Source organism: Aedes albopictus, chromosome 3 (genome assembly GCF_035046485.1).
Source record: "Aedes albopictus strain Foshan chromosome 3, AalbF5, whole genome shotgun sequence".
Classification (NCBI taxonomy): domain Eukaryota; kingdom Metazoa; phylum Arthropoda; class Insecta; order Diptera; family Culicidae; genus Aedes; species Aedes albopictus.
The window spans coordinates 68,903,713-68,925,568 of NC_085138.1; the positions used below are offsets into that span (position 1 = coordinate 68,903,713).

A 21,856-nucleotide genomic window follows, 5' to 3' on the forward strand; every position below is an offset into this window, starting at 1 on the left:
CCGGCGCGAGTAAGCTAACGTCCGGCCAGCAGAGCTGGTTTTGTCGGGTTGTAACCCTCATCCCGCGGGGGTCAGAAACCTGCCGGTTGGTGGCAGCCCTCTCAAGCCAGTTGCGCAGCCCCCGGTCCTCCCAGGCATGTTTCCTCGGGGCGAAGTCTGCACACCACGGGAGTTAGATACCACGGTCTTTCCTCGGTGACTATCGACGACAACCTTGCCAGCCACCACCGTTGTCACCCCGCCGTTGTTCACCACCCACGCTGCCCGCTGCCAAGCGCCTGCCATTGCGGGCCTGGTACTTCGGGACGAAGCCGTCGTCGCACCCGTTGGGTCAGAAACCCCCGGCCTTTCCTCTGTGGCTATCGGGGCCCACCTAGCCAGCCACTGCCGTATTTGCCTCAACATTCAAATTCAAATTTGTCAAATGTCACTGAACTGCGGTCACTGGAGCACCGCACTCTAGATTGGTTTTGTTGCTTTTGACTGTTGAGCTTTTCTCTCAGCACATTTCGGTTTCATTTGTATGGGAGCCCCCCTTTCCAGCGGGGGGAGGGTTCTCACACTATGCTAAGAACCTGCCCCGGCCCCAAACCCACCTTCATACAAAATTTCACGCCGATCGGTTCAGTAGTTTCCGAATCCATAGCGGTCAGACAGACAGACAGACAGACAGACAGAAATTCATTTTTATATATATAGATAGATAGCTGTGAATCCGATTATGGAACTTCGTATCATTTGATATGCAACTGTCCAGTTTTTGTGGTGAACCCATCGTGGTACGAACATGACAGCATATTATAATATCCCGTCTACAACGTGTCATTCCAGAACATCTTCCACGTCCACCGTTTGTCACCTAAAGCAAAAGAGTTCGTTGAAAGCTAGGGCCTTCGCCGTCGTTCATAATACATAGGAGAGATCCGAGAAACGCAGCGTCAACGAAAAGGAGGTGATATCTTGCTATAAGGAACTTTACCAGACAAATTGTTTAATTTTTTAGCACTGACGAGACTGTGTATTCTCTGGCTTGTTTAGTCATTTAGCTAACCTTTTAAAAAATATGTTTCGTTTCTTCCTAACTGTAAATGCGTTCATAACAATAAATTAATAGAATGTGTCAACTATCTGTTTCTCTATCCCTCGCTAATATGCTACTGTAATATTACCATATCGAATAAATGTGTGTTTTGCGCATTCGAAGGAACACCTACTGGCGCGAGTATTCTTTAGTGTTTCAATATACTCGCTGCTGTTGTTTCTTGTTGTGTCCTTGGACAGCAAGAAAGGTTGTCTATAAGTTTTGTGTATACTGTGTATACTGGATACTTGGGATTGAGAGTTAAGTGTACTCGAAGCAGATAAAAGGGACGCAATTGAATAAATAAGGTGCCTCCCCGGGAAAAGAACCGCAGCACGGACGGGATGGACACGGCCTCCCCGGGATGGGCAGTTGGGTGTTACTCTTAACATAAATTTTCCTTTGGGATTATCGCTCTCTGCTAGTAGATATATAATTCAATTTTTGCTTGACTAGAAAGTATCAATTTTGTAAATTAGGTTTAGCTTTCTCGGATTTTGCGTTAATGTCGTGATCGTGATTGAGAATTTAAAATAAAAAATGGGATGGAAAGCTTCGAATTTGCAGCGCAGTTAAGAAAACGGTCTGATTTGCATATCATTGCTTTGCGATTTCTCACTCATTTAATGGGATTACTGTCTCGTTTGCTTTGTTTCTTACGATTGCAATTTGGAAGTGATGTACTTTTTGGCAATTTCCTTACTGACCTTCTAATAAAACTGTAGACTTTGTTACTTGCACTAGTAACGACTATGCAAATTTGAGATTTTTGGTTTGATTATTTTTTATTTTGTTTTCCTACGAAAAATAGCTTACACACTAGATAATGCATTCGTCAACGATTTCGACAGAAAACGAAACTAAACACGACCCAATGTAGGGCAACAATTCCCTTCCCGCATTATACCTTGGCTTTTTTGCTCCCACCCAGAGAGTGTGAGAAATGTCGACAACTTAATAATTTACTCGTCCATAAAATATAAGTGTTTTAATTTTGACCAGAATGATTCCGAATGTCCACCGTGTGTGTGTGTTCGCTTTCCGAGTTACGCTTCTTCGCTTGATTCATTTGCTTTAAGTTTTAATTAGGTTTAAAATCACATTCACAATTGTAGCCGTCCTTACCGTCATTCAGTTCGAATGGAAGGTGCGTGTTTTTTGGTATCGTGACTGACTTGTTTGACGGGCAGAGAGGTGCCACGTCTAACGCCACCGTCCCGCAGCGGGTTCCTTTGCGGATCTTAGGATTTGTAGGTGCGAATCACGTCCCGAATGACGGCACGACACAGCGGACAGTGTCCACCGCCGATGCCGCGCCACTGCTTGATCGCACAGTCGTAGCACATGCACATGTGGCCGCACATGTACAGGACCGAGTCGATCGGTTTCTCGAAGCAGATGGTACAGTCGACGCCGGTCGAGCTGTAGATCGGAGGATTCACCCCGATGGACGGCGTGGGCAGGGGCGTTGACGAACAGGAACTACTGCTGGGACCGGAAAGGGAACCGGAACTGGCTGCGGAGGCGGCCGCAGCCGCAAGAGTGTTATAGTTAGACGCGTTGTTGTAGGAAGGCATTGGCTGTAAGGAGAAAGGAAGAGAGTTGAATTTTGATTAGATCATTTGTTTATAAAGGTCGTTATGTAAACTCTGAACTATTCTTATGTCCAAGTGCACCACCCGAACAGTATGATTGAAGAAAACTTAAAATACTCACCTCAGCATAACTATAAGCCGGAACAAGTTCGGCCGTCCCGGTCGAACCAGAGTGCGAGGAAAGCGATAGCGTGGAAAGCGGCACCGAGAGCGTTGAGGCGGAGCTCGGAAGCCCACGGGACACGATGGTGGCCTGGGCTTGCTGGACCGAAGGTTGCGAGGAAGCAGGCGAAATGACATCCGTGGGCGGCAAATTCACCACCAGCACGGTACCGCCGGGGTTGATTTGGATCATATCGGGCCGGATGGTAGCTGTCGTTGTCGTATGCGGCGCCGGTTGGCTTGTGGGTTGAACCTGCAGACTACGTTGGCTTGCCGAAGCGGTCATGGATCGGTGTTCGGGATACAAAGCCGAGCAAGAGGCGGTCGCTACCGGAGTAGGAATTGCATGACTGAACAAACGGACGCTTTGGGTGGATCCGTAGACGTCCAGGAAAGCCCACATCTGTAGGCTCTGATCGATGTGCATAATCACAGATGGAGCTCCACCGTTCTTGCTGATGGACACTTCTCCGTTGACTGAGATGGAGAAGCACAGTTCGTCACCACGGACCAGCGTGGAAGCGACATCTTTGCTGACCACCCAGTATTCTGGACGATCTAGGAGTAAATCGGAATCGTCGGGGAGATCAGACAGTTGTAGGTTGGCCGGATCACACGATGTCAGTCCAAGGGCAAGAGAACCCACAAACATGGTGTCGGTTTTGAGAATTTGAATGATGAGGCGTTCGCCGATTTTGATTGGACGGGGTGTGAATACGTATCCTTGGCAGAATTCAGTTTCGGCACGGGTAGCCATCGTACGGTCGGCGGAGAACTTGATGTTGCGACCTCGGATCGGATGGAACGGGAGAGGTAACAGTCCAGGTGCCGGGCTATTGTAGCGCATGCTGGCGGCTGAACTGATGACTGTCGTCGTAGGAACTGGACGTTCTTCCAGCAGCTGCTGGTTGTGTTGATTTATACTGAGAGATTCCAACTGAGGTACAATTTCTTGGTCGACAGAACGACGACCGCAGGACTGGCTCTGCACTGGCTGCTGTTGATTATGATTATGATGATGGTGGTGCTGGTGTTGGTGTTGTTGTTGCTGCTGTTGGAACATATAAATACGCGAATCTAGGAACTCGATGGCCGTGGAATTGCCGTAGACGTCAATGACAGCCCATAAGGGGCCACGGGAATCAACGTCGGTGATGAACACCCCCTTCTCTTCTCCGTTGATGCCAAAGTGAACATCTCCGGAGGGTGTGACATAGTAGAACAGTACGTTGTTACGATAACAGTATACCTCATTCAGGGCTTTGGCCCAGAATCCGGGTTTGTTAGTTAGGTCTGGACATGCATACTTTGGCAGGTTACCACGCAGTGTGGCGGGGTCATTGCAGGTGAATCCGAACCGAATGACTCCACTCCAGTTGTTGGAGATGTCTAGGAATTTGACGCACACTCGCTCGTTGACCCGCACTGGCCGGGCGCTGAATGTGATTCCCTTGCAGAAGGATTCGTACCGCCGCGCTACGGAGGCATCTCGTGAGATCCGGATGTTGTCACCGTGAACATAGTGAAATTTGAGCGGCGGTAGATTGTTTGGACCCGGACAGGATGATGCACTGCGAGGAGCTGTAATCGGAAGAGAAAAGGCATAGTTTAGTAAAAGCTAGGAATGTTTGGTATATAAATAATGTTAGCTGATTAAATATACAAAGCAGTATGACCACATATTCTACAACGAAACCAATCGAAATGTTCATTCATGTGATTCTTAATCACGGAAAACCAGCTACTTAAAGTATCTTGATAGGTTGATCGCTGATCACCAGAAGTGATCGGTAAGCGCAGGTGAAATTGTTCCAACTAGAGCTATACAATGCGACACTAAGAAAAAGCAGAGAAACAAGGGGAGAATGACGAAAGATCGGAAATGCTACTTCCGATTTCCTTTGGCCTAATGTGTACGAGTGATGCAAGTGCTGCCACCGACCGGCAACCGACGGCGGGTTCATATTCCATTTTTTCGACATCCGCCGCAAGACGATTGAGCACGTACCTACGGAATGACGACGAGGGGCTCGAGTGTGCGTTCGCCTAATTTCCCCTCGTCGTCGTTTAATTCCTGCGGTATTTACTGTATGTACATACATCACACGCGCTTAACGCTTGAACCGTTGCCTTCCGTTCAATTATGTCTTAATAGCTTCCGTCGACTATGACGACGTCTTTCGTCGTCTTGATAAGAATCTACCGCCATCGCGCAGCCATTTGTCGCGCCGCAGCAACACGTATCGCACATCACAATCTGTCGCCGATATGTCCAAAATTCTTGAAGGGCTTTTAATCCCGACATGTCCCAGAGGACTCCAAATCCCGAAAGCCGCAGTTTAATTACATACATCTGCACTTTTTCGCATCCTCACCCTCGCAGTTGAACGCATCTTCACCATCGACGCCCTCGCAATCTTCCCGAAACAACGCAATCCATTACGCAAAAATCCCTTCGGAGACTATCCAGTCTATCCAGGGCGAGCAGCCGAGAACCGAGACAGATGTTTATTGAAAATGTAAATAACCGAAACCGAGAACGTAAAGCGAATCGCATACGGAGACGATGAAGGGACGCCTTTTACGTTCCTTCTTCGTCTATGCTTTTTTCGAATAGGAACCCCTCTAAGGCGAAAGGAAGTCTGTCTTCCGATGGTTGCGGACAGCTGGCTTTTCCATCTTATTCTAGGGGGTTGAAATTTTGGGAAACATAAAATTTGACGATCGTTCGTTTGAAGGAAGACAAAGAAGATCACGTTGGAACAGCTGCGCTTGGCCAGTCTAAATCCGGAGAAAGTTACCGATTTCAATCGAGGGAAAACTATTTCCAATTTCCTCTTGGCGGTCATGCATGACTACGGCGGCCCGTACGTTGGAAACGCCAATCACCCCGCAGACGTGTATAAACCGATCGACTATGCCTTTGATTGCGCTTTTCATTATCGGATTTTCATTTCTGGGTTACGTATGCGATCGCGCGCCACGCGTCGAAGTCGCCGACGCCGTCGCGTCGCTTCGGCGGCTAGCGAGCACGCGTGCGACATCTCGCCTCCGCGATGCAGTTTCCCCACAGCCGCTGCCGCCGCCGGACCCCTAGTGAGCAGGTAACTAACCTTGTTACAAGAACTACTGTGTGGAGTGCTTCGGTGTCGGAATAATAATCAGATTGGATGACGAAGACGAGCGGAGCGGTTGGTTCCCACCGTTAGTTCTGCTAATGCAGGTCGTCACCAATAGCCGTCGCCCTGTCGTCACCGTAGCCGCCGCCGCCATTGTCGTATTCCTTGTCGCCGTCAAGTAGAAATGCAATAAAAATTTGATGTGAAACGGAGGCGCACATACCGGGAAACGATCCGAACCGGAGCAGAAAGCGAAGAGCGACAAGTTGAAGAAAACAATTTTATATCACATCGCATGAGCGAATTAATTATTTGTTATTATTATTATTCAGCAGAGTTCAGTGACGGCTGCCGGCGGCTGGACTCGATGACGACGCCGCGAGGAATTCTGATGGGGACGGCAAGCAGAGGGCAGGAAGGAAGCACGGTTGAGAAACTCCTATGTGCGTAAGTCTCGATCAACGAGTGAACTCAGCTCAGTGGCGACAACGATCGTAGCCGGGGCCTGGTGCTGATGGCAGCGACTCCGTCAACAGTCAGGGATGCCGCGCAGTAGTTATCCGTCGGGTCGAAGCCAAGTCGCACCGAGCCGGACGTTTTTGTGTTATCTTGACCGGCGAACGCATGGAAGCGTAACACACTTTGACGTCCGGCTCTCGGGAACGAATGATCGGTGCACGGAAGGATGGGTTGATGCGTTGAGAGCTAATGTTCTGTCCATTAGATGGAGGTTTATCGCTGAAGTAGTTCAAGTTTGATTTGAATATGATTTAATATGTTATTAAGAATTTGTTTTTAGAGACCAACAAAGGAGGCAAAATGACATTTAGAGCTAGCTCTCCCCTGGTCAAAAACGGAAGTATTTCCGAAATATACGGATGAAGTCAAAGCTTGTAATGGGTGTTCTACTCTTTCTAATTGTGGCTCTGGGTTCAATTATTTCAGAGCGCATAAGCCAGTTTTAGTCTAATGTTGATAACCAAGCATTCTAGATCATCAAGGTAGCATCTAGCAGCAGTTCAGGAGGCTTTATATTTAATAGTCGAAAATACAGATTGCCGAAAGAACAAAAAGACGTGTTCTTAAAAAAATACACACACGCAAATTGAACAAATAATAACTTGTATATACAAAAAAGCTTTTATCATTGACCAAATGGGTTACGGTTTAAGATACTTTATGGACGAAATTCGCACACAAAACAAGCTAAAAATGGCTATAGAATAAATAGATATTTGTTGGGGCATCAAATGATAATAATTCTAAAAAAAGTCTAATATTCATATGATCCTTGAATTTCATACAGCTAATAAAATGGTATAAAGAGCAAACCTTACACATTTTATGACTCATTCATCAAACTTCTTTCGATGACTCATAATTATATGGAAATGCAGAAGAGAGCAAGAGTCTAAGAGGTAATGACGATACTTTATTAGAAAATATTGCTCACATTCCCAGGAGACCATAATGAGAGTATTAAAAATATGGAACATTCAATGTTTGTTGTTGCAAAAGAGCAAATAAGATATAAAAGACCGATCACATGACATGACCGACAAAGATGACTTCCATGTGTTCTTAAGTTTCCTCATTTAGTAGTCAAAATAAGGTTTATGAGACGCTGCTCTTCATTATTAAAAAGTAAAAAAAAACTAATCAATAAATATACACTGAAGTTTTTTTTACGACGGTAATGGTCCCGCGTAAAAAAAAAACCGCGTAAAAAAAACCGCGTTATTTCAAGACCCGTCGTAAAAAAAACCGCGTTATTTCAAGACCCGTCGTAAAAAAACCGCGTTATTTCAAAAAACGTCGTAAAAAAAGTCAAGTCACGTTAGATGTGGTGCTGACTATTTTACGCGTGTTTTTGAAAAAACACGGATTTTTTTTACGACGGTTTTTGAAATAACGCGGTTTTTTTTACGACGGGTCTTGAAATAACGCGGTTTTTTTTAGGACGGACCGCGTAAAAAAACCGCGTAAAAAAAAACTTCAGTGCATACCAAAACAGTTTAAACATAATCATCCGAGTGATGAACAAATAACAAACAAGTTTTACAGATAAAATCACGTTTGTTACAAGATACAGATAAAATCAAGTTTGCAAATGATCAAACCCATGTAATTAAACTAGCGAAGAAAAATCGTTCATCGGTGCCCGAATAAGCCCACAAAAAAACTGATTCGTCCCAGAAAACAAAACCCCTTTTTTCATCCATGCACGATTTTATAAGCACTTCAACTATAGGTACCCCATTACCGGACCAACTCGGCGGAAAGGTAATGGTAACCGAATCCAACGGGAAAAACACAACGCTCAGGCGCGCAATAATGTTACAACCGAGTGAGCACCCATCAAAGGGGAACTGGGCTCGGTTCGGTAAGTATGAATGGAAGACCCTTTCGCGTCGTGTACTTCCTCCCTTCCACAAACCATCCAACTTTCGAGCCAGACAGTTAACGAACTAGAACCGGCGATGAAGAGATATACATATGTGGTAGGGAGAAAAGTTCGTTACACACCGTTGACGCAAAGCGAGGGGTTCTAGCAAAATGCAGCTGCCGCTGTAGTGTTATCTGCAACGCTGCAGCCGGCGGGCGCGTTCTTACAGCAATTACATTAACCTACAAGGCAAATCAAAGCTACTAACCTAGTCCCATCCGTTTCTTGATCTTCTTCAGGACCTTCATCTTGTTCTTGATCGGCGAGAAGATGTTGTCGTTGGTCTTCTTGCAACTCGGCTGGCACTCGACGACTGCACCGGCACCGGAACCGACCACGACGTTCAGTACACCCATAGGGGCCAACAATGTGGGGGTCTAGGTTAGTGTCCGAGAGGAAAAACTTCGAGGCGCTTCGAGCACTACTGCACGGGCGGCACACACGCACACAGTTCGCGTTCCGCGACTGAATTAATCACACATAACAGTTTATTTTCCTGCTGGGGTTCCCACAGTACTCACAGAAACTCCCTTGGAGCGCTAGCACACAACACACACTCGGGTGGGGGTGGGGAGGCGGGCCTCGCGCACGTTCGCACACACGATCAATCGATCGTTCGTCTTGTGTTTTGTTTTTCAACGACTTTCTTTTAACTCTTCCTTCACGATTTCTGTGTACCCTTCGGTTGGGGTCTTCTTGCTATATTCCGCGTATTCCTTTATGACGAGAAATTGTTTCGCGTTTGCTGCTGCTTGAATCGGTTCCCACAGTTAGCAGTAGTACAATCTTAATCACTTTGCGCGTTCACTTCTCGATAGCGAACTGGTCAACTGATAAGCAACTTCCGGACGACGCGATCGTAACCAAAGTCCTTTAGTAGTGTCGACGCGAAGGATAAACCAACCCACAACTTATGAACTAAATTCCCTCACAACCCAACTCAAGTGCAAGAGACGGATTGAAATGTACGTCTTCACCGTTGGACGGTTTGCTCAGAACTGACGATCGGAGTACACCTCTCCGGCGTATTTCGACTCCAAGCGCAGCATTATGCTTCACCCGATCGATCCCTCTCGCTTGCTCCTCCGGGCCAGCCAGTCCGCTTATGTACAAAAAGCAAAAAACCAAGAGCGCAAGCTGAGGCCGGCTGGTTGCATATGCTCACTCATGCTTCCATCTGCTCACTTCGTCCACCGCGTTTCATCCTTCCTTCCACACCCCATTCACTTGGAACTTGGATGATTCGCCTCACCGCGCGCTCGGAGAAGTGCATCCCAAATAAGAAAGGCGAAAACAGCATTAGACGACCGACCATCCACAACTCAAAAGAGAACGTACCCGCGTGCGCTCGAGCGAGCGAGCGCGGAAAGATTCCCCATATAGATCCCGCGCGCGCGATGCGATTTGCCTTTGGTCTTTGGAAGATCCCATAAAACCCCCTTGAAAGCGACTTTACGACGATTGCTGTCATGAGAAAAGAAGAGGTTCCCGCCTGGAGAGAGTGCAACCGCACCCCCAGGACTCCTCGCATGATGCCCCTTTCTCCCAGAAGTGCATGGAGAAAAAATGCACAAGTTCAAAAAGTCGTGTGAACATCGGAGGATCATGTAAGGTTCCATGTTTCAACTATATGGCTCCCTTGGCTTCCCCTCGGTTGCACTTTTGCTCCCCATTAACAACCTCGTCAATTGAGGACCGCATGATCTTTGTTCGTGAGTAAATTCTTATTCATAGAAATAGGTTTTATTAAAATTGCACTGTCGCACTACAGTCATGAATAATGATCGTAACGAAAAAAAAAACAATTTGAGCAATTAGGAATATTGTTGACTTGACACCAAAGGATAAGGTAGTTATTATTTTCTAAATAAACTTAAACAATTCCATATTTTTAAGAATATAAGTAAGGATGAGCGTCTAACATAACTCTGCTCCTCACTTGTTCCTTCCTCATACTTCTTCAAGTCAATAGTGACAATGATCGCCACCTAAAGTTGTTTTTGTTTTTGGTCCAGTACCATCCAGCGCTGTAGCAGCTGCGTTGGACAGAATCCATGATGCGAACGTTTAGAGATATTCATATCACAACTTTCATCGTGATGGGCGATAATACACGGGACGCAAAAAGGGCTGGTGGCCGATCGACGAAAGAATAAGCAGGTTGAAGATCAAACGCCGAATCTTCACTGCAGCATAATCAGCGTGCACAGACTACTTTCCGGAAGCACTGATGATGACAAGCGCGCATTCTACGCACTGTTCAAACACCAATACGACCGCTACTCAAGCCACGACGTCAAGATCACCATTGGAGATCCAAACACTCAGGAAGGCCAGGGGGAAGAATTCAGACAGACTATCGGAGAGTTGGGTGCCCACCAGCTGGCGATCGAAATCGGTCTACGACTCGTCGCCTCTAAGAGCATGGTCATAGGTAGAACCTTTTTCCAGCATTGCCTCCCTTATCGTTACACCTGGAGATCATCACAGCAGACGCAATCCCAAATTGACCACGACATTGTCGATGTCAGGACTTATCATGGCGCCAACATCGACTCTGAGCACTACATGGTGATGGTCAAACTGCGCCCAAAACATTTCGTACATCAGCAATGTATACCGGCACCGCCACGATACAACGTAGAGTGATAGAAGACTGCTGGAGTACAGTAAAAGCAGTCATGAACGACGCAGCCAATAACACCGTCGGGTAAGTAGAACGAAGTCGACGGAATGGGTTGTTTCGATGGGGATTGTAAAGAGATTCGAGAAGCGAAGAAAACAATGCGGGCGATCATACCAACAATCATACTGCAGCATGAGAAGAACGTTACAAACCGAAACGGAGGCAGCAGGTCCGCCTCTTTCGGGAGATAAAACGACACCAAGAAGAAGCAGACTGCGAGGAAATGACATGTCAAAGAAGCGGATTGTGCCTTTTTCAAATATCACGGAAGTTCTACCAAAAGCTCCACGCATCCGGCAACACGGCTTCGTGTCGCGAGCCAAAATGTGCCGAGATAATGAAGGGAACCTCTTAACGGACCGTCGTGAGGGAATTGAAAAGTGAAAGTAGCACATCAACAAACACCTGAACGGTGCAGATAACGCAGGTACTGATGATCAAGGTAGTTGAAAAAATGCCTACGCCATCACGGCGGATGATGGGAACCAACCAACTCCCTCGATGAGCGAAGTATACCATTCAACTGCCTACAAACACTAAGGCCGCGGAGTGGAGCGGACCTGGTGTGATGGTTAGAACACTTGACTATCACGCCGAGGACCTGGGATCGAATACCACTCCCGACAAACTTGCAAAAATGTGAGTTCTTCCTTCGGAAGGGAAATAAAGGGTGGGTCCCAAGATGAACTAGCCTAGGGCTAAAAATCTCGTTAATACAGATAATAAAAAACAAGGCCGCTGGCAAGAATGTTATTGCATCTAAACTCATGAACAGAGTTGCAAAAGTTAGCCATTCGTCTGCATCGGCCAGGACACGGAAGCGAATATGTTACACGTTGTGAGAAAATAAAAGATCTAGGGATTGTTTTAGACTCCAAACTAACATTTGTGGATCATTATAATGCAATTACTCATAGAGCAGGCAACATGCTTAATTTTATAAAACGTTTTAGCTATCATTTTCAAGATCCTTATACACTCAAAACACTTTATGTTTCTTATGTACGTTCAATTTTAGAATACTGTTGTGTTGTTAGGTCGCCTTATACTAAAAAAATATGAAGAACGCATAGAGTCAATTCAACGTCAGTTTTTACTACATGCATTACGTAACTTAGGTTGGTCTGTAATGCCTCTGCCATCGTATGAATCACGTTGCTTGTTAATTAATCTCCAAACATTGAAAAGGCCGAGAGTGTGCGATGGTGTCGTTTATTAATGATGTTGCCACTCAACGCATTGATTCGTCTAGTATATTGTCAAAATTAAATTTATATGCTCCAACTTGCCAACTGCGAAGTAGAAACTTATTTGCTGTAGATTTTCGCCGTAGTAATTATGCTAAATTCGGTCCACTAAATCAGATGATGTCCACTTATAATCAACATTGTGAAAGGATTGATCTCACCATGACTCGGACAAAATTGAAAAAATACTTTTATGATACTCAAAACCAAGGAACTTAACCTTCCGTAACTCGCGCGGTTGACTACCTGCGTCAGCACCACGCTAATGCTGAGTACAAAAAGCGAGATTTTTTCAACGTGTTGTACAAAATACAACAGCGCGATCGTTCGAGGGTTAATAAATATTGTTAAGTGGAATAGTGCAATATAAAATGTACAACTAAGCATACTTATGTAAGTAACGGTCTACGAATGATTGACGTCAAATAAAAAAAAAAAAAAAGAACAGCTATCAGAAGAGTGGAAGGAAGAGGTAATTTACCCTATCTACAAGTAAAAACGACAAGTTAGAGTGTGATAAGTTTCACGCGATCACCATTCTGAATGCCGCCTACAAAGTGTTATCCCAGATTTGTCAGAATTCATCAAGCCGGCTTCGTCGATGGCCGGCAACAACTGACCAGATCTTACAGTACGATAATAGTTCCAAAAATTGGGTATCAGATCCCGATGTTCCCCTATTCATCGATTTCGGCATGAGGCAGTATTGACTACTCAGAGTTTAAATAGAAAACTATAGGAGACAGGGACTACCACAGGGTGAAGGGGTTTTGTGTCTTCTGTGTTCATCAATTACACAGCGTAACAAAAAATAACTTTTGGTCTGTCTCAAGAGCAAACTTATGTGTCTCTGACAGATTTTGGGCCGCTGAATCCGAATCTGGGCTCAGATTTGCTCCAACACGTCACAATTTTGAGCTATACCTCAATTTATGCGGCAAAATAGGCGATTTTGGGCTTTTTTGACTGCAAGCCATTAAGTATGGAAATATTTTTTTAAACATTAAAAAGGTTAATTGGTCAATTAACATCTAAATTAACGACTCATGCAAAAAATTTCGTTTTACCAAATCGAATTTGATAGTTTTAAGCGATTTATGTTAGGTACGATATTTCCCATACAAGTCACCCTCCAAAAGTTGCATGCAAGTTTTCATACTAACATAAAATGCTTTAATCTATAAAATTTGATTAGGTAAAACGAAATATTTTGCATGAGTCGTTAATTTAGATGTTAATTGACCAATTAACCTTTTGATTGCATAAAAAAATATTTCCATGCTTAATGGCTTGCAGTCAAAAAAGCCCAAAATCGCATATTTTGCCCTATAAATTGAGGTATAGCTCAAAATTGTGACGTGTTGAAGCAAATCTGAGCCCGGATTCGGATTCAGCGGCCCAAAACCCTTCGGAGACACATAAGTTTGCTCTTGAGACAAAAAAATGTTGCGCTGTGTTACTTATTGCCCAAATGCAGACGCAGATGTGTGTTTTCGTCTACTCCAATTAATTACCATCACATCTATAGTATCCGGACGCGGGACGCCAGTCCCAAGGAAGCCTCTTCCACTCACTGCAGTCGAGCCTTTCCTGCCAGCGTCCACCAGCTGTCGCGGTCCTGCGTGTGAGCTGGGAGATGAGGTGGTTCAAACATTTAATACAGTCAGGTACAATCAATTGAGGAAGCTTCGGGGCCTCCAGTCGAACCCTTCCCAAGGCACAGTATCATAACTTCCGAGGCCATAATGTCCCAAGCGCATTTTTCGTGACATAACGTCCGGACATGCAGATACGCTGCGAAGTCCAAGGAAAGAACGCATATAGGATATAATGATGCAATAAAACTTTTGGACGATATTTTACAAAAAAACGCGACTTACCAACCGGGACAGTATGACCTCGGACGTTGTGATCCGGATCCCCCTTGAGGAAGCCCCTGATCCACCCAACACAGTCGGGCCCTTCCCGCCAGCGACCAGCAGCCTTCCCGGTCCTGTGTTTGGGATGCTTGACAAACTTCAGCTATCGGCAAGCAAGATCGACAAGTTAATACTTCTTCACATTATGGTATCCCGATTTCCAGTACTGTGATCCCTCAGCAAATGGTTTCGGACATTACAGTTTACTACCAAAATCTAGACGGGATCAACGACTTCCTGGAAGACTACTACCATTTGGCTGTGTTGGACCAGTGCTTCGATGTCATTGTCTTAACCGAAACATGGCATGGCTCTCGTACTATCGTTAGCAGCATTTTTAGAGATGCATACGAAATATTTTGCTACGATAGGAATGCAAACAACAGTTGAAAGGCTACTGGTTTTCGTGGCAGTTCATTCCAGGCTAAAAGCTAGGCTGATCGAGAACGATTCATGGAACACCATCGAACAAGTTTGAGTGCTATTCCAACTTGGCGTCCGCTAACTTTACCTATGCGCGTTATACATTCCTCCAGATTGGACTCGAGATGTGGATCTTATCGATGCACATCGTAACTCTGTCGCAGTTGTTTCGAATATTGCAACTATTTGTTACGAAATGATGGGGCTGGGCGATTTTAACCTTTTCGGCATCGAATGGATTTGGATCGAACTTTGGAGAACACAGATTGGCGTCGGGCCAAATTCTGCTACACTCTGAACTATGAGGTGAACACGCTTCTCGCCACCGTGGAGTTGGAATCCTTACCATGATTCAATGTTACGTGTCAACCGATGCTGCCGAATTGAATAAGATTCCGAAAGGTGATATGATATCAAGATCCTCATGGACGACTTCAACGCGAAGGTTGGTTCCGACAACTCGGATTATGAGCACGTCATGGTACGCCATGGTCTCGGAGAAATGAGCGAGAACGGAGAACTGTTTCCAGAGTTTTATTGGCAGCAATGACATGGTGATTGGGGGATCACTCTTTCCTCATCGACCAGTGCAAAAAAGTGACATGGGTTTCCCGTGATGGCGATTTTTTCCGAATCGACCACATCTGCATCGGCCGTAAATGGAGACGGATCCTTCTTGATGTGCGGAACAAACGTAGCGCCGGCATTGCGTCCGACCATCATCTCCTATCGGCGAGATCCGACTGCGCATTGCTGGGATCCAGCGACAGGAGGAGAAAATCGGGCGCCAGTTCAACACACGCTGTCCGTCTGGAATTCGCTGCGGTGAAAGGTTCTTCGTCGAGGAGCTAGAGAACCGTACTGCGGATATTCCAGCAGGTGGAAGCGTAGAAGATCAATGCGAGAATAATTTGGGTGAGCTACGCACCCGAAGAAACCAGTGGATCACATATGATACCTGAAGGAAGATAGAGGAGCGAAGGAACGCCAAAGCCGCGATAGAGCGAGCTAAAACACGAGGAGCCAAAGCCGTAGCCCGTCAGCGCTTTTCGGCTCTCGAGAAGGAAGTGAAACGCTCATGTAGACGGTACAAAAGAGCGTGGGCGGACTCCCTAGCCGAAGAAGGCGAGAAAGCTGCAAACACCGGTGACATCCGTCTCCTCTACGATGTTTCACATCGCCTTAGTGGGACTAAGATGAATGCTACGATGCCCGTGAAAGACACGTCTGGACAGTTACTGACCGACACGGCTGACCAGTTGAAACGCTAGTTCAAGCACTTTGGAAACCTTTTTCAAGTGTCGGTCACGTCATCAACACCTCAGCATGATCCGCCAAGGGTTCGACGCATTACCCGTGTCAACACCGAAGCTCCATCAGTGCGGAGATAGAAACAGCCATACTTAGCATAAAATCGAACAGGGCCCCAGGGGTCGATCGCATGTTAGCTGAGATGATCAAAGCTGACCCCGTAGCAGGGTTTTTGATTTCCACTTTTCATCTTCTTCCCCATTCGAAGACAGTCAGCAGCGAACGGTTGTCGCTTGGGTTCGTGTGTGTGCTTGTCAGCGACGACAGCAAACTCCGGCGAACGGTGGGAAGCCACACTTGGAAATTATTCATTCGTCCACATTCGCATCGCAAGCGAATGCGATTCGTGAGTGATGCGATTGATATTGTGCATACAAATTATTGATGTTTTCGAATTATTTTCTTTGCTAATCTAGCATTTCAGCGACAATACAGTAAAAATGTATGCGTTACATGCAGAAATTCTCTTCTACTTATGATAATAGCCGCTTCGATCGCTCACCAGTATTCTTCACCATTCGCCATTCATTCATTCGCTTGCGATCCAAACTGCGATGAATGGCAACGAATATTCATGTCAAGCAGATGGCTCATCGCTTCCCACTGGTGATGGGGTTGCGTGTTTGATCACGATGATCTGTTTGCTGCATCTTTCTCGATTCGCTTCAGCAAAAAGGAGTGAATATGAATAGAGTGAGGCGAATATACCGATCCTTGCCCCGTAGTATCCGCACAACTACTGCATCAATTATTCTACAACATATGGGAAACCGCGACATTTCCGGCCGACTGGATGCAAGGCGTCTTGGTAAAGGTACCCAAAAAGGGTGATCTGACTGTATGCGATAATTAGCGGGGCATCATGTTACTGTGTATCGTTCTCAAAGTCTTCTGCAAAGTGATCCTTAACCGGATACAGGAGAAGATTGGCGCAACTCTTCGACGGCAGCTAGCAGGATTCCGTGCCGGACGATCTTGTGTGGACCATATTGTCACGCTCCGTATCATTCTGGAGCAAATCAATGAATTCCAAGAGTCTCTCTACCTGGTGTTCATTGAATACAAAAAAAAAGCTTTCGACCGTCTCAATCACCTAAACATGTGGTAAACCCTCAGGCGCAAGGGTCTCCCACGGTGTCAAAATTTTGATTATTATCGAACTTTCATGTACCTCCGGGTTTTCTTCATAGAATGTTAGAATTTCGGCTACCTCTATGTATAAAAATGAGTTTGAAGTTCCTTTGAGGCAACAAAACTCAAGAACGGGTGGACCGATCAGCATGAGTCTTGCATGGTTCGATTCGTATTCGTGGTGGCTGTGTTTATATGTACAAAAAGTTACGAAAATCCACTAGAAAAATAAAAAAAATGATAAAATACTGTTTTTTCATGAGCCGGGAACAAATTCAGCGTGATCAAAATTTAATCAATCTAGAGTGCGTTGCTGCGACCTCAACAGTTGTCAAACAACCACAGCTTGGCAAGACAAAGTTTGCCGGGACAGCTAGTAATGTATAAATGCAAAATTTGAAAATATTCCATAGGGGAAAATTTGATTTAGCTGAGTTTTTGGCTATTTTCCATACAAAAAATCAATAATTACTATTTTAGCTCAAAAAATGTCAAATACAAAATGTATGGAAACATTTTTGCCGATGAAATATTTTCTAGTTTTCCGATTATGAATATATAGCCCAAATACTAATCATTTTCGAAGAAAAGTCCGAGGTACATGAATGTTTGATAATATATTCTGATTTATCGACCGTATTCTTTTAATAACTTGATGATTTTGTGGCTATATCGGTCTCTTTCTACTCATAGTATAAGGGAGTAGAGATCAAAGTGGATAATGAAATGATAGATATGCTAGAATTCGCTAGGTAGCGAACAATTGTGAATTTTTTTATAGATTCCTATAAAAATTTCACACTTGTTCGCTACCTAGCGAATTCTATCATATCTATCATTTCATTATCCACTTTGATCTCTACTCCCTTATACTATGAGTAGAAAGAGACCGATATAGCCACAAAATCATCAAGTTATTGTTCGATAATAATCGAAATTTTGACACCGTGTCTCCCTGAGAAAATCATCGGCCTCATTGAAGCACAGTACAGGGCATTTTCGTGCAGAGTACTGCACAACGGTGTTTTGTCCGATCCCATCCGGGTCGTTGCAGGAGTGAGGCAAGGATGTATACTATCACTGCTACTGTTCCTCATCGTGATTGACGAGATCCTGGTTGGTGCAATTGATCGTGAACCAAATCGTGGATTGCTGCCATTGGAGCACCAAAATGACTTCGATCTGGCTGATGACGTTACTCTCGGAGCCCTGATATGCAGAGTAAGCTCGATGATCTTGCCGATTTTGTTAGAAGTGAGCTCGACTGAATATAAAATGTACGGAATGAATTGTTGCAGTTGTTGTTTCCGAACGGATGAATTTGGAATTCGTCTTCCTCGGATCGGAGACGCTTTATCCAGAATATATGTACTGGAGAAACTCTACTGGAAATAGTAACTCTACAAATATTGTGTTCGATAGAAATCCGGATGGTCGGATACGACGTGGAGCACAGCGGACAACGCGAGCTGACAAAAATAAACAAAGGCATGAAATCTCAATGCTAAGTAGTTCCCCAATTAGCCTCAAAATTGGGGCACAAAAAATGTTTCGACACGTTTTCAATTAAATCTATGTATACAGAAATTCTTGAAGGATCGCCATTTTGTTCACATGTGTCATTTTCGCCTAAAGAATTCAAAAACATTCTTTAATTGTGTCTACATTAGATTTCTTGAGGAATAACTTAGCATTAAGATACGGACTTCAAGGTTGATATGATGTATTTTAACAATATCAATTAATTTTCAATGTTGAACTAACAATATTTCAATTTTTTGCAGAAATAAATAGGGCAGGGCATATCGAGATGGGCAGTTTTATTCTGGTATGAAATGATCTGCTTGATAGTTTCATAGAGCAGCGACCTGAATTCATCTGGGTGTACTCATAAGAATACCTACAGTACTCTATCTTGTAAAAGCCAATGCTTATTTAGTCACTCAAGCAGCAGTCCCCCGAATGCTGATCCCCGATGATCTTCGTAAAAGGCCGCAGGTCATGGGAGCTTCTTCCTAAGGCTGAATTTCCAACCCAATCATCAATGAAATGAACTGGTGTGCTTTACGTACTTATACTGCATAGTCCGCCAGGCCGCCAGCACCCAAGCACCCATAGAGGCAATAAAATGAATTTGAGCACGCTCTGCCCTAACTGCAGCTGCTGCTACGGCACAGAGCAGCACGCCGAGCTCTGTTTTGATGATGACTCGAGGAAGTAATTTAGCACTGAACTACAGTTACGATGACGGGTTTGTTGGGTTCTCACGATTTGGTTTCCAGTTCCGATGGAGTCGGTCGGTAAGCCGGTAAGTCGGTTGAGGAACCTAATTGCACACGAGTGCCCTGTAGGGTTCGGGAAAGTACGGCAGGTTTTCCAATAGGTCAAATGGCAGAAAAGTTGCACTCGTGGGTTATTTTGCAGAAGGGTGCCAAAGATATTGAAGTGAAAATTAAAGCAGTGGGAGAAAACTTACAACATTTCTTTATATTGTACTTTGTTTCGATGCAACATTATAGATCTCTGATTATTCATAACAGAACAATGTTTATATGTTTTGTTATTATGAATTATGTTGAATTTTATATTAACCCTAAAAGGGATACCTGGGGTCCATTGGACCCCAGGCGCCTTTCAGAGCTCGTCTTTGATGGAACACACTCAGCGAGGTGACGAAACTGAGGCCATGAAGGTATCCCTTTTAGGGTTAAAATAAAACTTACAACAGCAAGAGGGTTAAAACATCGTGAAAGTTGTCTTAGCTAATGGACAGTCCCTTTAGTGAAAAAATCGGCTTTCACTCGGTACACTCACAAGCCGAGAACTTTTCCCAATCAATCAACAACCCCGCGGCAAACCGTACTCACGATCAACCCACTTATTAATTGCTTGCCTGTTGCCGGTTGCTGCTGACACCACACCGATCGGCAGCAGCTTCTTCGCGTCAAATTTTGACAGGCCCAGGTGATCCGGCACACACGCGCAATCTGCTACCCACGACAAACACCCAATCGGCACGGCGAACCATAAATCAAATCAAACCCAATTAAAAAATCATTTGTAACCCACCCGCTTTGCTCCAACAACGTCTCCAATTTTTCAGGGCCGCCGTCTCACAGACTGAAAGTCTCCCACCACCGTCGCGTTCAGTTGGTAGTGTAATACGGGGCGAAAGTTTGCAACTAACCGTTACTGAAATGTCTAGATGTTAGATGGTGTTTGTCTTAAGCGTAGTTGTTTGGAACAACAGATATATTACGTGAATGTCAGTAGTACGAGTTACGCTTAACGTCAACGTATTATTACGTCCGTCATTGACTGATCGTAAACAACAGGGGGATTCACGTTAACAGCGTAAACCGCTGATTAAATATTAACCTGACTGAACGTCGCGATCACCAAGAAAATCTTTGATTATTACATTCGCAATTTCATAAAACATTTCAATAATCAGATAATCATGGACTCAAAGGGATTTCAAAAGGTTCCAGATGATTTCAGGGGGTCCTAAGAGGTTTCAGAGGCTCTTTAGGGGTACCTAAGGGTTTCGGGAGAGTTTCGGGGGGTTTCAGGAGGGTTGCAGAGGGTTTTAGGGGATCCCCGGATTCCAGACCCCATGACCAGTGGGATGCTATACGCAAGTGGCTTGACATTTATATTCGTTTGCAGTTTGGATCGAAAGCGAATAATGGTGAATAATGATAATGAGCGATCGAAGCGGTTATTATCATAATTAGAAGAGAATTTCTGCATAAAATGCATACTTTTTTAGTGTATGCGATGCGAATGATGACGAATGAATAATTTCTAAGTGTGGCTTCCAATTGTTCGCCGGAGTTTGCTATCGTCGCTGACAAGCAGGCTCACAAACTAATGCCACAACCGTTCGCTGCTAACTGGCTTCGAATGTTAATGAAGACGAAAAGTAGAAATCAGGCTCAACATCGAGCAACTTCGTAACGTAGAAGTGGCTCAAGACTACGCGCAGCAGTTAGCAGTGGCCCTACCAACGGAAGAGCAGCTTGAAGATGGCTGAAGGGACATCCGATCCGCCATAGGTAGTACCTCGGCTACAGCACTAGGCTTCGCGACCCCGAATCACAGAAACGAGTGGTACGACGGCGAATGTGAACAGTTGAAAAACGAGAAGAATGCAGCATGGGCGAGAATGCTGCAACACCATACGAGAGCGAATGAGGCACGTTACAGACAGGCGTGGAATAGGCAGAACTCAGTCTTTCGGATGAAGAAGCACCAGCAGGAAGAACGAGATCGCGAAGCGATGGAAGAGCTGTACCGCGCTAAGGACACACGAAAGTTCTACGAGAAGCTGAACCGCTCGCGCAGAGGCTTTGTGCCACAAGCCGACATGTGCCAAGACAATCACGGGAATATTCTCACGAGCGAGCGTGAGGTAGTCGAGAAATGGCGACAGTATAACGATGAGCACCTCAATGGCGACGTTGCAAGTACCGAAGGTGGCGTGGCAACAGATCTTGGAGTATGTGCACAGGACGAAAGACTTCCGGCCCCTGATCTTCAAGAGATTGAGGAGGAGGTTGGCCGGTTGAAAAACAACAAAGCTGCTGGAGCAGTTCAACTACCAAGCGAGCTTCTAAAATACGGTGGAGAAGCACTGGTGAGAGCACTACACTGGGTCATTACCAAGATTTGGGAGGAGGAAATATTACCGGAGGAATGGATGGAAGGTATCGTGTGTCCCATCTACAAAAAGG

At 45.1% G+C, this 21,856-nt stretch overlaps 1 protein-coding gene across 2 annotated transcripts in view; it reads right to left on the minus strand.

Annotated features, from left to right (window-relative positions):
- Nucleotides 1-987: 987 nt before the first annotated feature.
- The window catches only part of LOC109400192 (protein neuralized), a 156,072-nt gene continuing 135,203 nt past the window's right edge, over nt 988-21,856 (minus strand). Inside the window, exons 1-3 of one of the 2 annotated variants that reach the window (XM_029872037.2) lie at nt 8,612-9,607; nt 2,798-4,419; nt 988-2,661 (exon numbers count right to left, since the gene is read on the minus strand). In XM_029872037.2, coding sequence (XP_029727897.1) covers nt 2,323-2,661; nt 2,798-4,419; nt 8,612-8,759 — 2,109 coding nt within the window. In that variant the 5' untranslated portion in view covers nt 8,760-9,607 and the 3' untranslated portion in view covers nt 988-2,322. Of the gene's footprint in view, nt 2,662-2,797; nt 4,420-8,611; nt 9,608-21,856 lie in introns of those variants that run through there. The other variant, XM_019672670.3, reaches the window with a different exon arrangement.